This window comes from Frankliniella occidentalis, unplaced genomic scaffold (assembly GCF_000697945.3).
Source record: "Frankliniella occidentalis isolate FOCC.00 unplaced genomic scaffold, Focc_3.1 Scaffold80, whole genome shotgun sequence".
In the NCBI taxonomy this organism is placed as follows: Eukaryota; Metazoa; Arthropoda; class Insecta; order Thysanoptera; family Thripidae; genus Frankliniella; species Frankliniella occidentalis.
Window position 1 is genome coordinate 82,259 of NW_026267210.1, and position 25,732 is coordinate 107,990.

The 25,732-nt window shown below is 41.7% G+C and overlaps 2 protein-coding genes across 3 annotated transcripts in view; one reads left to right on the forward strand and one right to left on the reverse strand.

Moving 5' to 3' along the window:
* Positions 1-6,151, forward strand: part of LOC113206251 (high mobility group protein DSP1) — a 14,346-nt gene extending 8,195 nt beyond the window's left edge. For both annotated transcript variants that reach the window (XM_052269003.1, XM_052269002.1), the window contains exons 4-6: positions 4,464-4,621; positions 4,698-4,872; positions 4,951-6,151. In XM_052269003.1, coding sequence (XP_052124963.1) covers positions 4,464-4,621; positions 4,698-4,872; positions 4,951-5,073 — 456 coding nt within the window. In that variant the 3' untranslated portion in view covers positions 5,074-6,151. The remainder of the gene's footprint in view (positions 1-4,463; positions 4,622-4,697; positions 4,873-4,950) is intronic.
* Positions 6,144-25,456, reverse strand: LOC113206187 (cytoplasmic dynein 2 heavy chain 1). The gene is made up of 71 exons (XM_026422147.2): positions 25,086-25,456; positions 24,868-25,010; positions 24,621-24,785; positions 24,400-24,529; positions 24,186-24,312; positions 23,989-24,116; positions 23,822-23,913; positions 23,469-23,726; positions 23,254-23,385; positions 22,967-23,179; positions 22,529-22,891; positions 22,225-22,452; positions 22,057-22,155; positions 21,840-21,970; positions 21,605-21,751; positions 21,302-21,511; positions 20,982-21,228; positions 20,758-20,907; positions 20,471-20,676; positions 20,264-20,379; positions 20,016-20,170; positions 19,761-19,928; positions 19,516-19,674; positions 19,259-19,398; positions 18,965-19,181; positions 18,640-18,882; positions 18,355-18,567; positions 18,050-18,240; positions 17,841-17,979; positions 17,443-17,745; positions 17,145-17,368; positions 16,721-17,063; positions 16,532-16,639; positions 16,290-16,446; positions 15,988-16,195; positions 15,787-15,893; positions 15,516-15,694; positions 15,188-15,435; positions 14,991-15,096; positions 14,780-14,920; positions 14,560-14,705; positions 14,339-14,483; positions 14,113-14,244; positions 13,882-14,017; positions 13,667-13,792; positions 13,356-13,588; positions 13,157-13,276; positions 12,970-13,078; positions 12,729-12,894; positions 12,415-12,649; positions 12,126-12,340; positions 11,815-12,048; positions 11,531-11,740; positions 11,218-11,431; positions 11,042-11,142; positions 10,815-10,965; positions 10,714-10,734; positions 10,458-10,594; positions 10,186-10,271; positions 9,948-10,111; positions 9,719-9,877; positions 9,404-9,643; positions 9,160-9,315; positions 8,960-9,079; positions 8,679-8,883; positions 8,434-8,594; positions 8,112-8,354; positions 7,811-8,045; positions 7,083-7,723; positions 6,602-6,997; positions 6,144-6,527 (listed from the first exon to the last, which is right to left on the reverse strand). Exons 1-71 carry the CDS (start codon positions 25,126-25,128, stop codon positions 6,372-6,374), a joined length of 12,870 nt encoding a protein of 4,289 aa, XP_026277932.1. The 5' UTR covers positions 25,129-25,456; the 3' UTR covers positions 6,144-6,371.
* Positions 25,457-25,732: the final 276 nt, after the last annotated feature.

The following is a 25,732-nucleotide window of genomic DNA, read 5'->3' on the forward strand; positions in this document are numbered from 1 at the left end:
CCGGCCTGCCCCCGGCCTGCTTTGCATACGCAAATGTTGGCCTTAGTTTTAATGCCGTGGGGTGCGCGCGGCGCGGGGAGGGTAAAAGCGTTCGCCGCTGCCGGTGCTCGAACCCGCGGCCGGCGACGCTGCTGGCCGTCAGTTCGAACGCCTTACCCCCGACCCCTTCTTCCTTTCCCCCCACATCTCTGCCCCCCCCCCCTCTCCCCTACTTTATTTTACGGGATCTTCTGGCGCGCGTGGGAGAGGGAGCGACGCGGGCGGGGCGGCGGCAGCAGCGGCTCCTCGCGGGACACTGTTCGAAGTTTGTATCCTCGGCTCGATCATGCCGTATCGAGCCTCGTGCTGGTTCATTTTCCTGCACCCGCTCGCCTCCTGCAACCTTTTATTCCATGACGCTCTGAAGGGTGGGGGGCGAACGATCGCATTCTTGTTTAAAATAAATTTTTATCGACGTTAGGGGATTCCGTTGTCGCGCGAGAAAGGTCGCAATGCTTTCCTTTCATTGAAAAAGAATTAATGGTGTGTGTGTGTGAGTGCCTTGTTCGGCGGGCTGAGCTAGGTTGGTAGGATCTCTCCCCCTCCCCCTTCTCTCTCGGGGCAGGGCAGCATTATCGGCTGAAATGAAGGCAAACTGGTTTTGGGTGCCGCTGCCTGGCCGGCCCGGCCCCTCGCCTCAGCTCGACTCCGCTCTGCTCGACGGGGTTCCCGCGTTGGCCGCGCGCTCGCCTCGAAAACGAGCTCCTGGCTGCGGCGGCGGCCTGGCGTTGCGTGGCTGACCCGCGGAGGGGGTTTTTACTTGGGTTTCGCTCTGCTGTAAACCTGCTTCCTGCGCCCCTGGAGGCCGCCGGGCTGTAGCAACACTCCGCAGCGGGGGCTCGCGATGTTTGCTGCTGATCACAAATGCCTGGCGGTTGACACAGCTGTCTATGTCTGCGCAAGCTCAGGTGCCGGGCCGGGCACTCGAGGTGCGGATCGGGTAATCGGTCAGGAGGCGCCGGGTTTGAGAGGCTCGGCTTCTACTCCCGGCGGAGGCGGCCTCGCGTATAGAAAAGGATAAAAGCAAAGTGAAGGGCACGAGCGAGGGGCGGCGGCGGCGGTAGCATAGCACCTGCCTCTGGAGAGGGGGGAGGGAGGCGAGCGGGCAGGTGCACTGCCTCAGTTATCCAGGGGCCGGAGGGACTCGGAAGCCCCTCAGCATCGGGTGGCAGGGCAGGACCGTCTTGGGGCAGTCTCTAAGATTCGGGATGGCTATAGATGGATGAAAAATATCCGAGTCGTTGTGCGCCGGGTCTTGGAAGGATCCCTTTTTCTGCAGCCGTCCGGCTGGCGCGGCCGAGCGGATCTAACGAGTTCTGCGAACCCGCAAGGGGGGAGGGGGGGGGGGCAGTGGCGACTCTCCAGTCGCTGCTAGATCGACAGTGACTCAATGCTACTCGCGGTTCGCGGCGCGGTGTGGAGAGAACAACCGGGTGGGGTGGGGCGCTTTGCCTTGTCTCAAAACGAAATGGTGCGGGTGTTAGGATGGTGGGCGCACGTACACTGCTAGCTCGGCGCTGCGGGGCGGGGCGCCGAGCCGCCTGCTTCTATTTGCAGACAAGTATCGACCACGCCGCTCCGCTCGCGCGCCGCCCGGCCGCGCCGGCCGGCCGACCTGCGGGTATGCGCCGCGTTTGAACCCGCGAGACTTGCGGAGGGGAAGAAGAAAATAGGGGCGGGTGCGGTGGTTGTGGATGTAGCTGGAGCGTTGGGAGCTCCTCCGCGGAGAGAAAGGGGGGGGGGGGGTACCCGGGGCCTGCCCGCCGGGCGGCCTGTTCCGACCAAGCGCTGCTTGACCTTGGTGTGTCGTTGCACCATGGACCGGCGGGGAGTGGCGGGGCGGGGAGGCCGTGTGGCTCTCACGCACCGGGCCGGGCCCCGCGGTGAGCCTCGCGGTGAGCGGGCTGCGGGCGCGAAGGGGCCGCTGCCCTAATCTCAAGGGGCCGGGGTGAGCTGGGCAGCGTCTGTGTTCCGGGCTAGGAGGGGGCGGATGGGGCAGCGCCGCAGCGCCCACCCACCCCCTGCTCCCTGGCGCGCGGCGGGTGTCGAGGGCGGGAACCTTGAAAACGTTCCCCGGGGATGCGGGGACCACCGGGCGCGGCGGGTATGCCGCCCTCCTCGCCCTCAGCGACGCCTTGCGGTGCACCTGCCCTCCCTTGCTCCCCTCTCAATTTCTCTCGTTTCCAAACCGCAATTGAAGGGAGGGAAGGAGCCGATTAAGGGAGACTTTTCTCTCCTCCCGAGCGGGCTGGGTAAAGGGGGCCGTGGGTTGCGGGGCGCGCCACTCAAGCACGTGTGAGAATTTGGCGCCTACGGAGCGTTGCGTTCCGCTTGGGCTGAGAGCGGCTCGCTGCTCGCTTCTCCCCACCTCGGCGCGACTCGGACCAGCATCACGCCCGGATACGTTTTATAATTTATTTAGTTTTTGTCCGAATTTACATCAATTTTTCAAAGAACATGATTGCAGCCTTGGCTGGTTAGAATTTTTTTGGGTGGTCGTTTCCGTTGGCTCCGCGCCGAGAGCAAGTTTTCTCCCTTGTCGGGCTACCCTCCTCTCTCCCCTCTCTGATTTTCCTGGAAACTGTTAAGATTTTCCCACGACCTGGCAACGCTGGGCCGCAGTTCGGGCGCTGGGCGGGCGGGTGGGAGAGGAGTCCGGGTGGCAGTTTGGAGGGAAGGGAGGCGGGGCGCGGCAGCGGCGGCTTTGTTTTTCCCGAAGCGAGCGGGGCGCCCTTCCCGCCTCCGCCCCCAACTTGTTTGATAACCTAGAGCGGCAATCGGACAAGACAGCCCCTGACTGTGCTTCTGCGCCCAGCCCAGCCTGGCTGGCAGCGCCACCCAGAGCAAACCCAGCAGTCGTCGGGTCGGACCACGATTTTGCGTTGCTTCCGTTTCGATTTTCCCCTTCCCGCCCTGCCCCTGGCCGCACCACCGCACCCCGTCAGCACTTTCTGAATGTTGGTGGCTCGGTGCCGATGATTCCCTCGGCTCCGCGTCGGCCTGCTGCCACCGCTGCGGCGCGCTGGAGAGGAGAGCCGTATATTCTGGAGTTTTTTCTTCTTTGCGGTGTAATCAAACTCTGTAATGAGCTGACGCGGGGCCGCTCGCGGAGCCAGGCCGCGGAAGGCGAGGCTCCGAGGGCCGCGTGAGTCCGCGGTTGGGAGTGGAGAGGATTGGGGGGAGAGGGGGGGGGGGCGCCCGGCCCGGATTCGCGCGTTTCCCAAGGGCCGGGCCGCGCCACGCCTCGCCGCTTGTAGATGTGGGGTTCTCTATGAAAAATCGATGGCTGAGAGGGGAGGGGAGCGGCTATAGGGCTGGCGAAGGCGGCCAGGGCATGCGCGGGGCGGCGGGGGCGCAAGGCGAGGCGGCCCTCCCCCTTCTCTTTCTACGTTCTGTCTCTCTCGGCAGGACCACTCTCATTTCGGGCTTATTCCCCATTCCAAAGTCCCTCCCCCCCTCCTCCTGCTAGGCTTCATTCCCTCTAGCGCGGCGCGCTCGGTAGAGCCAGGCGCCCGGACTCCAGCCCCCCCCCCCTTTCCCTGTTTTCCCCCTTTCCCTCCTCTCAACTACCCCCGTGCGACACGGAGATGGTGCCTTGGCTCGCGGACAAGCCGACAACAGGATTGAACGATTGTAGTCAATCTCATAAATTGTCGCCTGCCGGTCAGTTTTCAGGAATAGTACCAGAGGGTTGGCGGTCGGTTTTTCGGGGGGGGGGGGGGGTGTTCCTCCTTTCGCCCGGCTTGACACTATCGACGCCGCGCCTCGCGCCCGCTCGGCGCACCTCGCGCCACAGACCGCTTATTTTCTTTTTCAATGAGTTGCCCGCCCCTCCGCTGCTTACCTCCCCTCCGGCCGGGTCTAATTTATCTCCCTCACATTCCCCTTCTCCCCCTCCGCTCTTCCCCCGCGGTCCTCTGTAATATTTTCACTTGCGATTCCATTATACGGGCCATATACTTTGTGCGCGGTGCCCTGGTGTGGTCTCTCTACTCCTCGGTTTCCTCCCTCGCCCCTAGTCTTTTGACTCTTGCAAGCCTTTGCCGTGCTCTACCAGATTATTTATCCACAAGATGTTGATGCACACGCCAGTCAAGTTTTTTGGATTTGGGCGACAACTATCCCCCTCGAGACTTTCTTCGCCCTCTTTTGTGTCCGCGGTGCGGTGCAGCTGCGACGTGGGTTCGACTCGGTCCCACCTCATTCTCCGCACCCCTTTTCCTCGCTTTTGCATTTAAATGAGCAAGTTATTAGATTGGGGGATGCTGCCTGCTCTGCCCCTCTCCCTCGGTACTCCATGCGTGGCCGGGAGCCCTGGCGCCAGTGGGGTTCTTTTCTTTCTAAGTATTTCACTGTGGCGCCGTAATTGCTAAACGATCAAATAACGTTCTAGCTTCTGATACCCAATGTTCTAATTGTTGCAGACCATGCTTGACAAGGAAAAGAAACGCTTCCACGAGATGGCCGAGAAGGACAAGAAGCGGTACGACACTGAGATGCAGGACTACGTTCCTCCTGTTGGAGAGAAGCGTGGTAAGAAGAGGAAACAAATTAAGGACCCCAACGCGCCCAAGCGTTCATTGTAAGTGGCTCTCCTCTTTTTCTTTTGCAGTGCTGAAAACCGTCAAATCCTTTTCAATTTTTAATTATTTTTGCAGATCTGCTTTCTTCTGGTTCTGCAATGACGAGAGAGGAAAGGTTAAGGCAGCTAACCCTGAGATGACTGTAGGAGAGATCGCTAAGGAACTGGGAAGAAGGTGGTCTGATATCACCCCTGAGCTCAAGAATAAGTATGAGCAAATGGCAGAAAAGGACAAGGCCCGATATGAGAGGGTAAGTGTTTTGAATTGGTCTGCTCATCAGTCGTGTTAAATGATGCCCATCAGTATTTTAATCAAATGCTCGTTTTAGGACATGACCGCCTACAAGAAGAAACCCAAGGGTGGCATGCCCATGCCCAACCTTGGTCAGCCTAAAGCTGAAAGTGATGATGATGAAGATGATGACGATGACGGTGATGATGATGACGAATAGACGAATTCCAATTTAAAGTTGGTTTTCACTGAAGTCCCTGGTTAACACTGTTAAAGACATTTTGTATCTGTTTTTAAACTCTGAGGAGCTGTTTGAGCTTCATTTTTAAGTAGGAGCAGGAGTTGTCAGGGATAAGTGCATTATCACCTTTGTTCATCCTATCTTCTAAAGTTCTCCTCGGCTCTCCCACTATTTTCTGTGTAAATAGGAACAAGTGGAAGGGATGTGCGTTATTTGCACTTGCAGATATTGGAAGAGCAGTGCAAACTAAGCCCTTTCTTCATGTTCAGTTTTTATTTTGTCATAATCTTAATTACTATGCTAAGGTCGAAACTGTGTGTTGTGTGAATGAATGTGTGAAATCCATCTTTGTGTGTGTGAATGTGATTTTTATTTGAATTTTGTACATCTGAGAGCAAGCCACAAATTAACTTTTTTACTGGTTGAACTGATGACTACGGAATTTGAGTTGAGTGTGTGTTAAAAAGTTGTGGCTCACTTTATGGATTCCTGCCTCGGTTCACTCAACAGACAATTGCAATAAATTATTACTGAGATTTCTGTCTGTTTTGTGTATATTTTCTCAATATTGTACCTGCTAAGTAAAAGCTTTACTTTTTGTTTATACCCATCATCTTAATAGAATAAAGTCCCCATCAGAAAATGTAATAAAATGTAGAACATGTTAACCACATTGTAAATATACCAACTGTTGTTATGGCTGTGATGCCTTTTCTTTGCAGCTGATGGTGTATGTTACTTGTAAGGTTGTCCAAATATTTGTATTTATTAAATCATTGTTTTTACTGGAGGGACTTGTGTTACTGTCATTTTAATTTAAACATTCCTAGTTTCTGGTAAAAAATTTGTAATCTGATTGGACATACGATTAAAGATGGGTTTGAGTAAAGCTGTTAAATATTTTTCCAAGTAGGCAAGCACCAATACCCGGTTATTGTTTTCACTTAAGACAATTGATCATGACAACTTTTTCATGTATTGTTAGGAAACTTCTGAATGATGGCGGAAGAGTTCGTACTTATTAGGAATAAATAATAAAATTTCATTAGTTTTTCAATTTTTGTTTAATATCCCTCTTAACCTGTGATTGAATTCAGGAATTTTACGGGTCTTGTCAGATGTGTGACCTGGAACTACTCAGGTATAGAAGTAAAATAAAAAGTTGTTATTTTAGAATAACTTTAATTTTGTTTCAATGACAGTGAATCTTGGTCACAATCTCAAACCTTGTGGGCTACATGTGCACTAAACTTGTAAATTTAATGTGGCTAGTCATATTAATTGTGCAGAAAGAATGCAGCACCTGCCCGAATCCATAGCTGCTTATCTTGGTTGCATGGCACTCCAAGGCTTGCCAATAATGTGTGACGATCTGCAGTCCGGTACAAGGGGAGTTGCATTTTCAAGTCTTCATCAATCTTGGATTGCATTTGCTGTACACAATTACGTCACAATGAAATGCAAATTTACCACAAAAATACTGCATGAGGCTCAAACTCCAGCTTACCTGAGGAACCCAGGCGACATAAAGTGATGGGATCGCCATGGACGGTGGCGAGCTCTCAGTGCAGCTACTCAACTCCCTACCATTCCAAATTGCCCCCTCAAGCTGTATTCCAGAGAGTCGGACGTTGCGACCCCTTCCGATCGGTTCCGTCCAGTTGCAATCCAGGGTAAGCTGATCCAAAGGAGTTTGCAATTCGCGGGCCGTCTGCTGTTTTAGAGCACTAAGAAAAGTGTCCGGGTGGAGTAGATCGGCCAAATCGAGGGCATCTCTCCAGAACCGCTCCTCCAGGGCCTTGTCTCTCCAGCGCTGGAGAGCTACCGCCCTTGTTACCAAACCCCGTACGTAGTGCAGGGGACTCCCAGGACCATCCCATTGCGCTTGCCATGAGGAAGGGGTCTAAGAAAAAGAGAATGATTCAATTACTTCCTAACAAGCACCCTTCTGACGAAGCTTCAAGTACCTTAAAAACTATTTTGATCACCTCTTGGTTAATTAATGCTCCTGCTGTGGCTAAAGCATCTGAATTTGGTACTGACGTACCTCTTATGACTTTGCTTACAGCTGCCAAAGACTGGTGAACAAGTTGTACAAGCTCAACTGCCCTACGGAATTCAAGCATCACAAAAATTTCTAATGGACTCTTTGCCATACTATCTTTTTCAGTCATTTCCTTTGAGTCAAGCCGCAAATGAATCAAACCCGAATTTTGATTAATTTTTTTCCACAAGTTTAAAATTGGCGATAGTAGGCGTTGCCACTCCTCCTTGTCAAATTTTTGTTCTCCTTCCTTTGATCGTAAAAGCATTTTCAACTGATTCACAACTACAGTACTTGATGCTCTTTGCCATGACCGATCAACATTGTTTGGAAGGCCAAAGTAGGAAGGCTTGTCTTTTTCAGATAACTGCTGGATTATTTTACAGTGGTCATTGAAATCTGAAGTGTTGGGAACATGTATTCCTTCACTAATCAATTTCGAACCTTCATGTAAGACTGACTTGTTAAAGAACTGTTGCAAATAAGAAACAAGAACACAATTGTCATAAAAATTGTCAACTCTGCCACCATAAATGGCCTTTTCCATAAGTCCATGTATAAATTCCCACTGCACAGATTGAGAACCTAAAATCAGAACAAGAAATAATGTCATAATTTCAAAAATAATACGTCAATTTTTTTGAAGAACTTTTCTAGCAACACTAGATTTACCCTTTTTCTTGATTAAACTTTGAAGAATCAGGGTGCCGGCCTTTAAATCACCATCACTAAATTCATAATAGTTTGCCCATCCTTGAGGTATGAATGTTCGCCTTTCTTGGATAACAGCATGGAACCAGGCAAGAGCAAACAGTGATCGAGCAAACAAGCGATCAGTTCCATTGAACATTTGTGGCCCCCATGCAGCATAAGTTCGTTGCAGGTTTCGTTTCACTCCTGGAGGAGCCTGTAAGAAAAATTATTTCAACACATTCCAATTTTTTTTAATTTTTTTTATCAGTCCAAAGCTTACCTCATAAGTGATCTTTAAGCATGATTGAGCAACAATTGGAGAAAATCCTGGATGCGTCTCTGTGATGAGCCAGAGACGAAACTCTGGATGCAGTTGGGAAAGCAATGAGCGAAATTCTTTTTCCAGAGTCTCCAACCAAAGAGTAGCTAAGTGCAAATTTTTAATGCATAACCAATGGCCATCTTTTGCAGCTAAAGACAGGTTTTCTAGGACCTTTCCTTCTTGTCCCTGTCCCATTGCAATCTAGTACAACATTGCACAAAAAAGGTGAGTCATATTTTAGCTTTGTTGTTTCTACATATAAGTTTTTTAAAGTTCATACCTCATGATACCGTTGTTCCCCAACAGTTGAATAAGCCAGTGTTCGTAACTCTTCAGATGGATCTGCACCAGCTGAGGTTATTAACAGAATTGGCTCTGATGACAACAGCTCATTAAGAAGTTGAGAGAGACGAAGAGTAGGAGGAGAGAGATCCACAACACCTACGGATAAAATAATTCCAACAAATGAGGTAAGAAGCAGATTTATTACCCTACACATTTCATAGAATAATAAATTTTTCGCACCAAGGCTTGACAGTGCAAAGCTCATGAGTGCTGAATGTAAACGATCTGGGCGTAAAGTTTGCACCAGTAAAACTCTTTGAAATGGAGTGATTTTCCCAGACACATGTGTTGGAAGCATTTGCTCGCAATTTTCACTGAGCATAAAATTTTTCCAAGCATTTTCGTCTTCTAGTTTTAGATCAGCATAGAAGTCTGGCAGAGCATTCTGAAACAATGAATGAATTATTACACAGACATTTCGGTTCAATGTTTTAAATTTTTTTAAAACTTTTTGTTCTTACCTGAAGTAAAAACACTTCAAAAACCTTGTCCTCCTCCAGCCATTTAGGGACATTATCACTTAATTGTGAAGTGTCAACTTTTAAATCCACCAAGACTTGCCCTGTAAGTGCTTCCCATTCCTGTAATTATGAGAACAAGAAATTTATCTGAGAGGTTCCTATCAATAGGTAAACTGTGTGAAAATTCATTTTCTTCTTACATTGGTTTTAAAGTTATTGGGACACATTTTATTTGTGAGATGTAAAGCAAATGTAAGCCTGTCAGCTTTGAAAAGGGAGCGGCTGACATATTGGAAGGTTAACAGCAAAAGTCTTTGCTGTAAATTCTTTTGACGCTCTTCCATATTCTTTGTGTCCTGTATGTGAAATTAATTAAATTAATTTAGAGAGTAAGAAAATCACCAGAGAGAAAGCTGAAATTTAGATACTTTTATTAATATTTACCTCAGATGTCTTCAAAGCTTTCTCAAAGAGCCTCATAAAGGCAGTAATAGAGAGTTGATAAATAGAGCTTAGTTTTTCTAAATCGACAGTTGCAAAGTACAAAGAGCTACCAAAATCTGCAAGTGGCCTATATGCATCACATTCCTTTCTAAGCTCTGACTGCAAACGAGATGATTCTTCTAGAGACTCAGAAATTGCAGCACTTTTAGCTTTTGTTTCATTAAGAGAGGCTAACAGTTCCTGTGAACACAAAACCAAATTAATAATGTGATGGTGGATAATGAAATAAAAAAGGATCCTCCAGTATCCACAGACCTTATTCTGTAAAATATCTCCTTGCGCTTGGGCAAGCTGTTGCAGCAACCCATCTTGAAGAGTATGTAGTTGCGCTGAAAGTTCTTCTTCTTGTCGTAGAAGTTCCCCTCTACGCTTATCCAATTCAGGACGCTCAGCACACAGTGCACAAGCTAAAAGCTGTACACAGTGAAACTAATTAGATACTTGCTAGAAAAACAATTGAGAAAAATCCTTTTTTGATACAAACCTGACCAGAAAGCCCTGCTGGAGAGGTGATGAAATTTACAAGGGTGATTGATGAAAAGATATCAGGAGGGATATCGGGTGAGACATTTCTAGTTGTGAGGTAAAGTTGAAAATCAGGATTAAAATCAACCAGTTTCTCTCCAAGCTGTACAACCTTTCGAGGACCTGAAAAGCAACAATTCATCCTTAAAATAACATTCAGCAGTAAAAGTTTTGAAAACATTTAAATTCTGCAGTACCTTGATTGATGAAGTCGCCTCTTAAGACAGGATACAACAATGGATCTACTCGATCCACTTCTTGGACAATCAATACCTTTCCAAACCTACAAGCAAAATAATAGAAAATAGTAATGTACCCTTACTGTTTGAGCTAACAGATGTTCTTACAACTCGGAAAAGAAGTGCTCACTAAAATGATATTGTGCATACATAGAGGAACTAATAATTTCAATACAAAGTGGAGTGAATAGTTAGAAGAACAGTGCCTCTCCTCAAATCTACGAACAAACCTGATCGCCAATTCGAGAACAGTGGTAAACCTTTCACTATGTAATGCCACAACTTCAACCATTCGGCTAGCAAGATGTCTCTGCAGCCATTCAGATGCAGTGTAAGAAGGGTCCACCAGCAATGGTCGCATCATGGTCTACAAAATAAGTTAATCTTGCGATAAAATTTCTTTGCCCTTTAGAAATTGTCCTGGTTTTGCCCTATATCTAATCAGTCAATTCTACAGTAAAAGTATGCATCTGCAAAGGCACTCACCCCACACTCCAAAGAGGCAATCTAAACGCAAAGTATAAATAGATTTTCTTATTTTTCTCTAAAACTTGAACTATTAGAAGTAATTTTCTAGTCTATTTTACCTGCATTATGGTGACAGCATTCTGGATTGAGAGTTGATCAGATGGTAGTCCCTCAGCTTGCCACTGGAGCTGCTGTCTTTGAGAGGCTAAAAACTGAGCCAAATGAAAATTGGATATTCCAAACTTTTGTTGCCATTCCTCCAGACAAGACCTTTGGATAAAGTTAGTTCAAATTATTTAGAAATACATGAAATCAGTGGACCTTGTCTATGTTTGACAAAACTTACTTGCGAACATTTTCAGGTGATGATGAAAGATAGACTATACATGCTGCAGCAAGAAGAGAACTGACGGGAAGTTCACCCAAATTTGATGATATTTCAGTCAGCTAAAAGCAACAATATCATTACTAGAAATAAATTATAATGGTAATACATTATCCTAACAAACTGTATTTACCTACCATCGTTTTCCATCGTTTATATTCTTCATCCAATTTTAGCACCAGCCCTTCAGCAGAATCTATGGTTTCACGAGCTTTGCTCAAATGAATTTGAATCTGTGCTGCCTCTTGCGTGTAGCTATTGAGCTGCCCTTTGAGTTCAGCTACTGCCTGATCAACATCTGTTAGACCTGACCTCAACTTTCCTATTTGAGACTCAGCCTGTTGTAAATTTCTTGATGGAGAAATATTTATTAAGGTCTAAATTGCCAGAATTACAATTAAACAAAATATTTGTCAAATGCAACAACTGGAGATATTAAAATATACCAACTTTAGCAACTTTGCTTGCTCCTGCTCCAGAGGACGAATTTTTTCCAATACTCTGGAGTATTTGACATTTGCTGTCACCCATGCTGCTAAAGGAGCAGCCGCTACTGACGCGCGTTTGGCATTCTTGGGATCAAATGATTCCTTGCGATCTCTCAAGAGCTGCTCAACAGCAGCTCTGCTTTCCTCAGATATACTATGTGCATCAAAAGATCTGAAAATAAAATTAGTAATTAGTTAAGATACAAGTGACAATAGAAAAGTAAAGTATACACCACAGGTGCCTACTTTATATCTTCTTTTACTCCACGCTTAGCTAGAAAGATTTTCATACTGTTCCATGATGTGTCTAGTATACCCATCAGGCGAAGAACTCCTTCGAGAATGTCTCTAATGACATCAGGTGGGGCTCGTAAGGAACGGATTTCAGAGAGAGACTCAGTTTTAATATTACCAATTGCTGTCCGCGCCTCATTCACCAAGGGCTCGATTTCAACAAGCTCTTCTTCTATTTCTCTTTTCCTGTAAAAAACCATGAACAAATTGAATGCATGCATAACCTGATTGGTTAATTTATTTGGCAAATAATTACTAATTACCTTGCCATCAGGATCTGGTTTTCTTTCTCTGTGTGTTCCTTTAATGACTCCATTTCAGTTTTTTGAGTATTTGCACTTCGCATGGTATCAGTAATCATTTCCAAAGCATTGTTTGCAGCAGCTTGCTTTTCAGCCAACAGCTCCTCTTGCACATTAGCTTCTGATTTGAGTTTGGCTACCACTTGCTTAGCTTCAGTCAGTTTAGATACGCCAGCCTGGTAAAAAATTATAGAGTTTAAGTAACTTGTGAATGTTGATTTATATAATGGATTGGTAGACAACTAATTACCTGCAACTTTTCTTGTCTCTGGTGGATGTCAAGGCTAGATGTGATGTAGATGTGAAGGAATGTGCGCACAAAAAGAATGTATCGCAATGGGGTCCTTTGTTGGTTACTCGCAGCTTGATGAATATACAAGAACCCTTTGAGTAAAGACTCCTCTTGGCTCAATTTTTGAGAAATTAGATTCTGAATCTTTTCTTTGGTTCTCATTTCACTTTGAATTTGCACTGATTTATCATCTCTAAAAGAAGTTTTTTGGGGGAAATAAGAAATTTATACAGGTGGTAAAAAGAGAACTGTGCAAAAATAAATATTTTTACCTTTGAAGCAGCATCTGGGGTATACATTGCATACTTTTACTGCTCCAGTCAGACCACCACATTACAGAGCACTGTTTGTATAATGCTGGGTTGCTCTCACAAAGGGTAGTGAAGGTAGATCGTGAAAAGTCCAGAACCAAAACAATGTGAAGGTTTTGAAGAACTCCTAAAGTAAGAAAAAGTAATATTACAACCGTTTACTTAAGAGAAAGAGCCCCTTTTTAAGAACTCACTAACTTACTATCAGAGAAGAAAGTTAACAAGGATCCCTGAAAGTCTTCTTGGGCAGCCAGGTTGCGAAGAGGAGTCACAACCGACTCCAATTCTTCTGGTTGATAAAGACCAGGAACCTACAAGATAAAAAAGACGATTTAGTCTCCTTAAAATAAACCTTTAAGATTTACTTTATGAAGATAACACATTCCCACCTCTCCTGATGAAAGTAAGCTATTGACCATATCAAGAAAACCGCTAGCAACATCTCCCAGCTGATAATCTTCTAGCAGCAGAGTCACCTGTTCTCCATCAATGCCAGCAGCTTGCATAGCCTAGCCATGGGAAAAATTAAAAAGTTTTAGAGGGGGAAAAGAACCTTTTTGAAGGAGAATAAATAATGTGAACAGTTACCTGTTTTAAATCAACTTTGAAACTGTTCAAAGTGTAATTTCGACCAACTTTTGGAGACAAAAGTTTGTTGCCATGTGTAGCAGATGCAATACGAACAGATGATTTACGCCCAACTCCGCTCCTCCCTGCTAAAAGAAGTGAGCCCCTTGGTGCAGAAAGCACCCTATCAACACAAGCTACTTGCTGAAGTAGCTCAGGTAATATAAGCAGATCCAAAGCTAAGCCTTCGCGACCTTTACAGAGAAATGACAGTGTTACAGAGATACTTATATAGCAAGAAGTAATCAGGAAAATAAGTAAGAATAACTGACCGAATATGTTCATTCCATTCTTAACCATTGCAGTCCAGTCATCCGCATTAACTTGACATAACAATCTGCCGTGTGTGGTTTTGCTTGGTCCTACAGCTCCTTGACCCAGTGTGACAAAGTAAGTTCCTTTAACACAAGAAATAACATAATACATCTCACCAGTTCTATCTTTTAAAAAGAAGAGAAAGAAAGTTAGGAAAGTATATATGCTTTACCACAAAGCTGATCTAAAAGAACAGACTTGTTCCAATCACTGTCCAGAACAGCAGAGACTATATCATGAAATTTGGCTTTGTCAGACTCTGATACAAGTTTATCAGAGAAAATACGCATAGCTTCATGAACAGTGACCTGGAAAAAGAAAAATTATATCTTATACTTTTGAAAAGAGAAAAAAAGATTAAAGATCGCAATTTAGAAAAATATGATTGATTGTGAAACACAACCTTTAATACGGGAACAACAGATGTGTCAGAAGGCTGCAAATCATAGCGTAAAAGACCTAAACACCATTGTGTTAAATCCCTGGGTGTAAACAAATAGTGATTTTGTTTCATGGGAGTAAAAGTAGAGCACACCTAATACAAAAAATAATAATAATAGCAGATCTTAATTCAGAAACAGAAAAATTAAGTGAAAAATATTTTAAAGTTTTAACCAAAGTCAAGTCACCTCTGAATAGATGTGAATTAGTGAATTCACAAGTGTTGCTACTTTACTTGATGCAGACCACACAGGGTGTGAAGGTACACATTGTTTAAATATTGCTTTCATGTAAAGATTATAGATGGATTTTAATTCATCTGTATCTGGGAGCCTAAGGATATTAAATTATTAGTGCTCATATATTTATTTATTGGCAAAGAGGCAGTTGAATGCAATAGAAATCATACCCAATGGAGTAAACATGTACTATTGAAGTGAATCTCGTGGAAAGTGCATTGCGGCCTATTCCTCCTGTCATACTACCAACAATTAGAACCCTCTCCAAACCCACCCACTCCAAATCAGAATCATAAAAGCCATGATATGTTATCAACTGCAAACAAAATACAATTATTATATGAAAGAACGTAAATTATAATAAATGATCTATGTCATGTTAGCCCATACCTGCTGTAAAAATGCGATAAGCATGCTTGAGCCCCATTTGTCAGGTTTTGCCAGGTTTATGTCTTTGAAATACAGAATAAGTCTTTCAGCATTTCTTGGGCGGTACAATCGACCTGTGTTACTTGAAATTACCATACACACCTGAAAGTGAACAGTAGATACCGTAAGATGAGTAACTGATCGAAGAGCTAAACATTTAAACATTTCTTACCTGATTTATTCTCTGCAAAACATGTTGAGGAGTAATTTGTGCACTACAATGGATTGTGGCAACCTCAACACCTCTTAGTTGTTGGAAACATTCATTCAGTATGTAACTTATAACAAAGGGAACAAACATAGAAAGTGAAAAGCCTGGACAACAGATGCTATAATAAAATATATGAGATTGAAAGTTCATAGGAGTACCTTTTGCCACATCCAGGAGGCCCCACTAAAATAAAAGGTTCTAAACGCTCTTGTTGAAGCCAAACAGACAGGATACTAAGAGTTAATTTGACATTAGCTGTGAGTACCAAGGGGAGAGATTGAGCAGTAACTCCAATATCAGATGCTCCTTCCATTGTGTAAGTCTCCAATCTTCCCCTTTCAGAACTGTAGCAACAGTTCAGGATGTTGGTAGGATCTAAGGGGTATTCACCAAACCACTCAAAGACCTACAGAATAAAAATTGTGAGGAAGAGTCTTTCTCAAAATCAATTTTGAGTGATCTGGGATTGACCGGTAAAATACTTACTTGTTTAGCAAACAACTCTCTGTTAGAAATCATGAGGTTAGAGCCAAGACCTCTAATTAATGACACCATAAACTGGGGAGCATTTTCGACTCCTACTAAATGAGATAAACTAGTTTTCACACGTGATACTACAGAATTTTGTAAAGTAGATTCACCTTGCGTCAGAACCCATTTCAAAGCTGAAAAAAAAATCAAAGAAAAAACTTAAAAGCATCTGCTTTAAGCAACAGATAAAAAATAATTAAACAACTGACTAATTTAATTTGCTTACCTTTATGGAAATAATCTTCAATAAGTTGAGCGAGAACTGTTTGACATTTTTCAGGCTGATGAGTCAACCACATTGATATCAAGCCTTTGATATCTATGTCTTCATCACTTTGAAAAAAAAAAAAAAAAGATTTTATTCTCAACCCAACGTTTAAGAAAGATTTTTAAGAGAACAGTTCAAAGTTTTGACTCTTGACAATACCTGAGTAAAATCATGCCCATGCGAGATATTGTTGCTGGTGAAGCATAACTTAAGTCATGAGTTTCAAAAATAAAGTTAACATTTGGTCCAAATTGTATGCGCCAACCAGAGGGTAAAGTAAGTAGCCTGTTATCGTCCAGCACAGAATTTAGTGATTCAATCCATTCAGGATCAACATCACCATCACAAACAATCCATGAATGAATTTCTATTTTTCATTTTTATTTTTATTTAAAAAGAAAGCATTATTTATGAGGAAAAGTAGTTTATATACAAAATTGGACAGTTAATTAAAAACATACCAGCTGGTTCAGAATACACTCTTTGAGCACTTATTGTTAAAACTCCATCCACCCATTGACGAGTATCTAAATCAATGTGACCAAGTAATTGTGATCGTGGCATTGCTTTGGGGTTTACTGTGTGCTGATGAATTATCTGACCGAGTTGACCCAGAGCCTATATCAAAAAATACAACTCTACATCATGTGCTCAGCCTTATCAACATTTATTATATAGTACAAACACCTTTCACAATACTTACATGTTTTAAAAGCCGACATAAAGTCGTCTTTCCTGATCCTGCAGGGCCCACAACTACCACTCCCATTCGCTGATTTAGCTGTTCATATAGCTCAATACACTTTTGTTCCTGTAAAAAAATAATTTTAAAATACTGTCCTTTTTCTCTTATGAATGAAAATATTATTAAACAGGAGTTTGATTATCACACCTGTCTTTTATTATATTGGAGACCAAGAGCTAAAAAACTTTCTTTAAGAACTGTGGCTAACTTTTCATGCCCAGAGCTCACAAACTTTATACCTGGAAATACATCCTGAACTAAAGCATCGAACACTACACAGTCTCTGAACAAGAGCTTTGATAGAGTGTTGAGCCGTAATGCCTGTACAGCAAGTTCCATCTCTGTTTCTCTAGATAGAACAACATCACTTCTTACATCAGCATTGCTATATATGCTCCACCAATTTCGGAGCATACTTCCACAACCTCCAAGGACTGTTTTCAGCGCTCGCAAACCCCAATCATAGTGTTTCTGAGGAGTCAAAAGTTTCCTAGAAGCGTGATTGAGAAAAATGTATGAAACAATTGTTTATTTTGTTTTAGATGTAGATTGTGACATGGCTGCAACATACTTGGAAAGATCAAAGACCTCAACCAATTTTTTCCCAATTGACTTGGCATTTTTGAAACCCTCACAATATAGGATAACTTCAGCAATAAGCTCATTGTCTGGCTTTGACATGACAACAGGTCTAAACAATTGCTTTAAGTTATCTGGTAGTTTTTGTCTTCCTCCATAACCTTTTCCTGCTGGGTTCAAAGTCACAAATATACCAGCGTTCAGGTCAAGTTGGACCTAAAAAAGTAAAGCAGCATGAAAAATCCCTTAATTGTTAAGCATATATTTGACACATTCCAAACTATGTCTACCTCCTGATCCAAAATTGTAACTTTGGGATGACGATTCTTAATGGCACTTTGAATAGGATGAATTTGCATTGATATAGCTGATAAAGTGGCTTCTTCTAGTCGATTAAACTCATCAAAGCATCCCCAAGCCCCACATTTGACAAGTCCAACAAAGATTCGGCTCATGGACACTACATCTATGCCTTCATCACAATTGAAAACCAAAACTTGCCTGCCAAGAAGTGAACCAAGTGCCTTGACAGACTCTGTTTTGCCAGTGCCAGCTGGTCCATAAGGATTGCCACCGAGGCCCATTTGCATACCCTGGAGACACATGGAATGTGTTAAACAACATTCTGATTTTTAGATAGATTATATTATTCAGACATGCAAAGAGATAGAGAGACTGGAAAGAGTACCTGAGTTAGAGTGAGGAAACACTTGTCGGTTAATGGAGTATGAACTAATTTTGGCGAATTGCCGAGGTATTCATAGGTATAGGTGAATTGAGCATCCACCATTTTTATGAGAACATGATTGTCCTTCCCCATGTAAAATCTGTATAATAGAAAACAAATACCTGAAACTAGTTCAAGGCTAAAAGATTGATTTAAAGATCAGCACACACCTTAGTTGTTGCTGCCAAGACCAATCTTCAAGACTGGATGTGTTGGATTCTATAAGATCTTCAACAACATGGACATGATGAACTATATCTATCAGAAGAGCTTTCTGTTTTAACTCAAGAATACGCCCTTCATCGTCATTTCCCTCACTAAAGCCTGACAACTCAACATTGGCATACACATCTTGTTGAGCCTACAAAAAGAGTGAAAATTCCATTTACATAGGACAAATCACACCAAAATACTAAAGATACAATTCTATTATATAACATTTGACAACTATTTTAGATTATAAATTAATTATCACCTTGATTGATTGTAATAGTGAATGTAATGTGCCCTTTAGGATTGCTTCTTCACATTGAGCAGTAAATATTATGCTCTGAGACAGGCACAAAACTTGTGATGGGAAGTGGAGGGGATCTGGACCTCCACTAGAATTTTTGTTAGACTTAACACACTCTACTGTAAGATGGTGTAAAGTTTTACGCATTTCAGAACATAATTTCTGCAGCCAAACCTGAAATTTATTCCTTCTTTTAGCATAAAATCAAATGGATTAGTAATTTATGATCGAAAATAGAATAGGTACCTCAACTGGAACAGTGATGTCAACTGGGTTGGTGAGAGGTACCATTTCTCCATCCAGAGACTTCATACCAATGATACATAATGCATCATTTTCCCCTGTGCCATCAAAAACAACAGAGTTAATGCCAGCAAATAGCTTCTTAAGATGAGCTTGTATGACATTTTGTTTGCGTGATTGTCCCAGTATTTCCAATAAATCTTCATCTCCAACGAAGTAGAAACGAGGAAAACTAGATCGCTTCTCCTGCAAGTACAGTGCATATAAATGACAGGGTGGGAAGGTCAAAACAATCACTAGAGTGAATTTGAATTACAAAGACATGAACCTCCAGGTATTCATTCAAGCTCTTCTGACAACGATTGAGCTGATCCAGAACAGTTGTCAGTATATGGTGTAAATTACTGATTCTGCACAAAGCAGTAACTTTGCTGTCATTTCCAACACAGCCCATGACATAGCGAAAGTCTCGGTCCAGGCGATCAAATCTAGCTCCATCCACAGCTACAGCTCCCCCACCAAAGATTGGCTCAAGATAAACCCATCTAGAAATAATGTGAAATTTAAAATAGAAATATTCATTGAACAGCACAACATGTACGGCATGAGAACGAAAACCTACTTTCGCTGAATTTGATTCAGATTGCGTAGAAAATAATCAATGTCAGCAAGTCTTGCCTCCCACACAGCTACTCTGTCATTAAAACTATCATAGTTAGAGGAGTTTTTGATAGATTGTAGTAAACTTTGGTTATCTCCAACCTGTAAAAGTAATATTATTATAAAGTATTTTGGTTCTAGAACCCAGGAGCTATTACAAAACAAAAAATGTTGGGTGCTAGCACAATAGAGCAAGATTTCTTTTCTTCAAAACTGTACCTTATTCAGAATATCCTGGAAGTCCTTGATAAGCATGACAGTGGAACCTCTCGAATCTCGATGGGCAACAAGTTGAAACCGGGCTTCAACTTCCCAAATGTCAAGTTCTGTTAAGGCTTGGCGGATAACAATTTCACTAGATGCCCGATTATTGAGATCCTGGAAATTATTTTCGATGTAATTCAAAAATAAAAGGAAATTCAAAGTGAAAAATGACATATATAGGTAATGTAAGTGTACAGTACTTGCAAAGCTTGTGCTTGAGAAATGATATTTTCTTTAGCAGATAGAAAGTCTCCAAACACCAAACCTTCAACAGGCTTTGATGGAATACTCAAAATTCCGAGCATCTCAATCCAGTGTTTATCACTGAACATGTCACCCCTCACTAACTTTAATAAGGGTACAACTGCCTATTTTAATAAAATTAAATATCTGATAAATTATTGTTCTTTTACACAATGGTTGTTAATATAAATGACTTTTTCAAAGTTTCAAACCTTGTATTTTTCAACATCTTGCAAGAGACGAACAGTGAGACTTGTCTTTTCTGGGCTGGACTTGAGGCGTACCTCCCAAACATTCAATAATTCCTCAAAACGATAAATCTTGCTACGAAAAATTATCCATTCCTCCTTTGCCATAGTTTCAATGCCTAAAAAAGGCCATAACGGGAACCAATTGAGATAGAGTAACATACAAGACGATTTCTATGACTACAATAGTACAGCATGAAAAATAATTTTACCAGAGTTAAATTCCTCAAACAATGACCAGATATTTTCATGATATAGTAAGTCTTCTTCAACTTTCTGAAGAACTAGAAACTCAGGGATGGGCAAGCTGAAAAGCTTACAGTCATCACTATATAAGAAAGAAAGAAAAAGCACATAAATTACACCATCACCGAGAACCCTTTTTTTCTATTGTTATTGCTTCCTAAAATTAAGCTTACACCATTTTCTCTTTACGCTTCAAGATTTCATTCCATTCCTGGCGCTTTTCTTGCAAAAATGTAAGACTTTGAGTTAATAGCTGTGGTCCTCCATCCATCAAACTTGTTTCCTTTGGTTTTAATTGTTCCCATCTCAAACCAAAATTCTCCACTTCCTCTTCAAAACTGTCTACTTGACTTTTGATTGTGTTTTTAATCCCTTCTACCTAGACATGGGAAGAAGAAGAAAAAAAGATAGAGGAGTTGTAAATGGGAATATAGTTTATAGGAACTGTCACAACATTCACCTGTTGATCTAAAAAGACCTGATGGTTGTTCAAAAGCGTCTGGAAATTGTCCCAGCTTCGAGTCACTCGAACAACTTGTTCCACCCTCTCCTTGGTCCAACTAGCAAGGGTTTTATTTTTTTGTAGTATTTCCTCTAAAGAGACGATCATCTAATTTCAAAAAATTACATACTTAGTTAGCCTCTTTGTATTGTAGTTAGGAATGTTTCTTTCTTCTTTCTTACCTGTGAGGATTTGTTAAATATTTCAGTGTAAGTAGCTTTGGCTTCCCCAATTTCATCAACAGAACGAGGCTGCTTAGATAGAGCCTCTGTTGAATCATTGATAAACTTTTCAACTGCAGCCACTTCACTAAAAATTGAGGCTTGAAGAGAACTTGTTAATGTGTCCCAATAATGTCGATTCTGAAGATCAATTTCTGCTCTCACAGGCGCTAGGGAAATGCTGAAGCACTCCAATTTTTCATCAGAACTGAAAAAAAAAAGTTGAGTTAGTTTTCTTTGCTTGAAAGATGATGAAAGTAGAATTTGGATTCAAACCATACCTTGGCAGCTTGGCAATTTGTTGACCCCAATTTTTAGATGCTTTAAAATTGTTGTCCCAATCTTGCCAACTATGCAGGTGCTGCTCAACTAGTTGCTGCAAGGGAGCTGCCCCGAGAGCCACCCAAGGTATCCACCTTTCTCTTAATGCTTCAAGTCTTTCAAAAAGTTCCTCTGCCTTGGCAAATACATCAGAAAAATGATGAGCATTTCTGTATCAGAAAAAAAAATTAACATTTATTTCTAATTCATGTTTTATTTATAAATACTGTACTTGGTTGTGAAATGCAATTAGAAACCTATACCTTTCAATCATCACAGTAAAGATAGAGCTTTCTCCAGTTTCTGAGACTCCCCTAAACACATTTGGAATGTTAAGGTAACGCTTTAATTGTCCGTAGTACTTCATTCGTATCTCTTCTAAGGGTGGCCGAAATTGTAGAATTTGCTGCCTGCCAACAATAAATTGTGAAAATGTTGGAGACATTACAACCTCTAACAACCAAGACATAAAAAAGGACAAACAGATAGATAACACACCGATAAACAAGTTCTACTTGTATTTCACTAAGATGTTGATTCAAGTTCTCCAGACCCGATTGATACTGGAACTCAAGAGCCTTGTACAATTGATGGTCCCAGTGAAGACGCCATGAGCGCATATTGCTGAACTGTTACAGAATTTGTGAAGAATTAGTATAATATTTGATAGTAGATAGAAAATTGTAGAATAGTGACATGATTAATAAGAAGTGACCTCCTGTTCCACTTGAGCCATTATTCCTCTGATTTCTTTTAAAATCTCTTTCCATGACTGTTGCTGCCTAATAAGGTCAGTGTCAAGAAGAGAAACAACCTGAGCACAAAATTCTTTTCATAAGTAAATTGAAAAAAAGCTTCCATACAATAGGTGTGAGTCAATTACCTTAGAAGATATTTGTGCGTGGTATGAAGCTAGTTTGTTATTCTCTCTACCAAGTTTCTGAACTACAGTTTGAAGCTTATTAATGTATGCATCTACTGCCACAGTGTTAGTCCATGTAACTCCAGACTGTTCTTGAACAAGACGTGCTAGTTCCAATGCTGTGGCAAGCATCATTGGTCGTTGTGATGTTATCATTCGATCCCCTATGGTGTTGTGAAAATTTGCCACCTTGAAAAACGAAATGAGAGCTCAGTACAACAACCGAGATAGTATCTGAGGAGTACAATTCTAACAGACACGATACCTGTTGCAAGGACTTTGCTTGACGCATGAACTGCTTAGCAAGATCAGCTGCCTCCATAATGGCAACTGGAATTTTGTAATCAAGAAGAGAAAGATGACGGACCTCCCGAATTAGGCCCACTAATTCTGGATTGTAATTGACATGCATGAGTTTGCCTTGTTCAAAGTGAACAACAGGTTCATCAGTTCGCAGGCTCAACCTTTTGGATGACACTGCAGCTCTTGTATCATCAAGCCAAGCATCCCACTGCTTACTTCGATACTCTTGTACATCTTTGCTCAGGGACGTCAATGATCTTTGGAGATCTGTGAAAGCACTTAAATCACTTAATATCTTAAAACTTGCCTTTTCAATTTCGTTCAGCTGGAGCAAGAAAGCAATTGAATACATTAGGGCTTCACCTTGTAAGAAAAATAGTCCATAGCTAGAAGTAAATACCTTATATTCTAGTTGCCGGGCCCAATAAATATTGCTCACAATAGGAGGCAAGTCCAATATCTCACTACTCTTTGGACCTGTCCTAAAACTAGAAGTTGTACTGTGAACATACTCTAAAAGTAAGCTGAGAAGATTTTCTCTTTCTGGAACCAATGTTCTCTTCACATTATCAAGTTGAATTAGCTCTTGGTATCGCTTGAACTCTTGAAGCAACTGAAAACACAGATAGATAGAGGTACACAACCAGATAAAATGTAACAAACAAATAAATTTGGAAAGACAACTACCTGTAATGTGTTGGCATTAACACTTCGAAGCTGGATCTTTAACTTTGATGCAACCCTTTCTTCAGTTGGATGCAAACTTTGCTGAAACTGATGAACAGCTGCTCTCCATAAAGGTTCAGTATATGGATTAACCTGAAAATTTGACAAAATAGGTACTTTTGCTATACTACCCTCAAAAACCAAATCAAGGAAGGACATTTCAATGGCTTGCTTACAAGGAGTGGACTTAGTCCTTGTAAAGGCAGGAAAGTTCTATTAGTATTCAACTCATCCTGCTCCTGTCTTGAAAGCAATCTTGTCAATTGGCGATGGAGAGTCCGTATTTCTTGGACTTCTACCAAGCGTTTAGAGAAAGCTTGAATGTGCTGAGGAATATACGGGTTTCCACTCCATGCATGCAGTGAATAGTTAGGCCAAAACAGGGAAGTTAGTTTCTTGCACGTATCAATCCACTTTTCACAAGCAGCAACACTCTGTAGAGGTATAAGATAATTAAATAAACAATAAAGGAGCTACATCCAATAACTTTATGTCACTCAAAATACTGATAACACAACTTGATTCTTACTTGGTCCAAGCTTTCCTCTACAATGTTGAAAGGTGCTTCCCACAAATCAATATCTTTCAGTTTGGTCTGTATGAATTGAGTAATAGAATTTCCTAGAAAAAGGAAAGATTGGTTTAAAACATATGTAAATAAGAATATATTTGTGCCTGAATCCAAACTGAACCAACCAATGACTTCCATTAAGTTCTCCATTCTCTTTTGAGGATATCGAAATTCATCTAGTTTCCAAATATCATCCAAAGCATTGTGTGCTGTTTCTAAACTTTCCTCTAAAGATGTTAATGTGTCTGTAGACCTGTTTGGAAGAGATTCATCTATTAAGAGAAAAACCCTTTAACTTTTAAGAAATTTGAAAAATACTTACTGAAGGTCTTGAACAAGCGGCTGAAGAGCACTAAAAAAGGCTGATGCCTTAATTGAATCTTTTCCTTTATTTGAGGATTGAGCCAATGTAGCCCAGTACTTTAACTCATCTTCTGGAGTGATAATGACTGAAATAAAGTATTCCCAATGATATAGTAAATATTTTATAAAGGATTCAAATGACAATTTTTTTTTTTTTTGAAAACTTTAACTACCAGTCACATTGGGTTCATCACCCTTTCCTCCATCATTGTGATTTTTCTTATTTAATGAGGAACGAAGACTAGCTTCCAGCTGACTTAAAAGTTGTTGAAGTGTAGGATCAATGTGGTCAGATTGCAAATTCTGGAAACAATTTCATACTTTACCAAAGTCGAAAACCATATGCTGGAACTCCAAATAACTCTTACACAATAGTCCCTTGAATACACCATACCTTCAAAAGAACTGGGGCATATAGCTTCTGTAATGAATGATAGAGGACCGACACAGGAGAGTCAAGCATTGATGACACAAGAATGTTACTGTGCATATTTTGAGGGGTCACAACATCTGGTCGTAGTTTAAAGAACACCAGTGTTGCCCCATCCCCTGAAGACACCTGAAGTACAAAATGAATGGATAAATCATAGGGAAAGCATTAGAAATACAATAAAGAATACTTAATTTTATGACAGACTTACCACATCACTGAAACTGAAACTGTGCCCAGACAATTTAACGTTCAACGTTAAACAGTGTCTATCATCTAGGAATTTGTTTAGATTGACATCGGCACCCAAAGTAACAATTTCAGAGTCTGACAATGGTTTGTCGAAATAGTTTCCTGGAAAGAAAAAAGATTCAGTATAGTTATAGCTAAGTTGTTCTAGCAAAAATAGCTACTTTCACAGTTTCTCACCTGATGTTGTAAGGATAAATATTTTCCTGGCGTCGGTAGACATTTCCTTGGCCGGTTTGTTTTAGGGAGGTATACAGTATTGAATGAATGACACTAGCTTCAATCATGAAATTATGAAACTCCTGTCAGATGAAAATTAAATGTTTTCTCAAAGAACATGCGCATCTCTTTCATTACGGAAAAATCACGTAGTTTAAAAATCGATCACTAGCCCGTCAATCGGTCTAGGTTATGTTTTGATAAAAGTGTTGTTATGGTAACCCAAAGGCTCGCAGAAATCTAGTAGGCAGAGGGAAAGCGGGAGAGTTTAAATGGAAACGCACAATTAGGCTTTGGCCTTCAATAGTTTTTCTGGAACTTTGGAAAAGATAGCTACATTGAAGACATACGGGAGTTTTCTTCCTTCTGAATCCAATAAATCTTTTGGGGCTATTTCGAAACGATTATTTGGAATATTGGAATATTGAAGCCTGTTGCATCGTTCCTGTTTGAGTCAACTTCGAAACAAAAACAACAAAAAGTCTAAGGTTAAGATGGTTGTTTATGCTCGTTATGATGCATTATTACGTTTACGAAAACTTTGCTTATCGTACTTCAATGGAAAACCATTTGGAATCTTTCATGCAAAAATTTTCCGGGACGTCGTT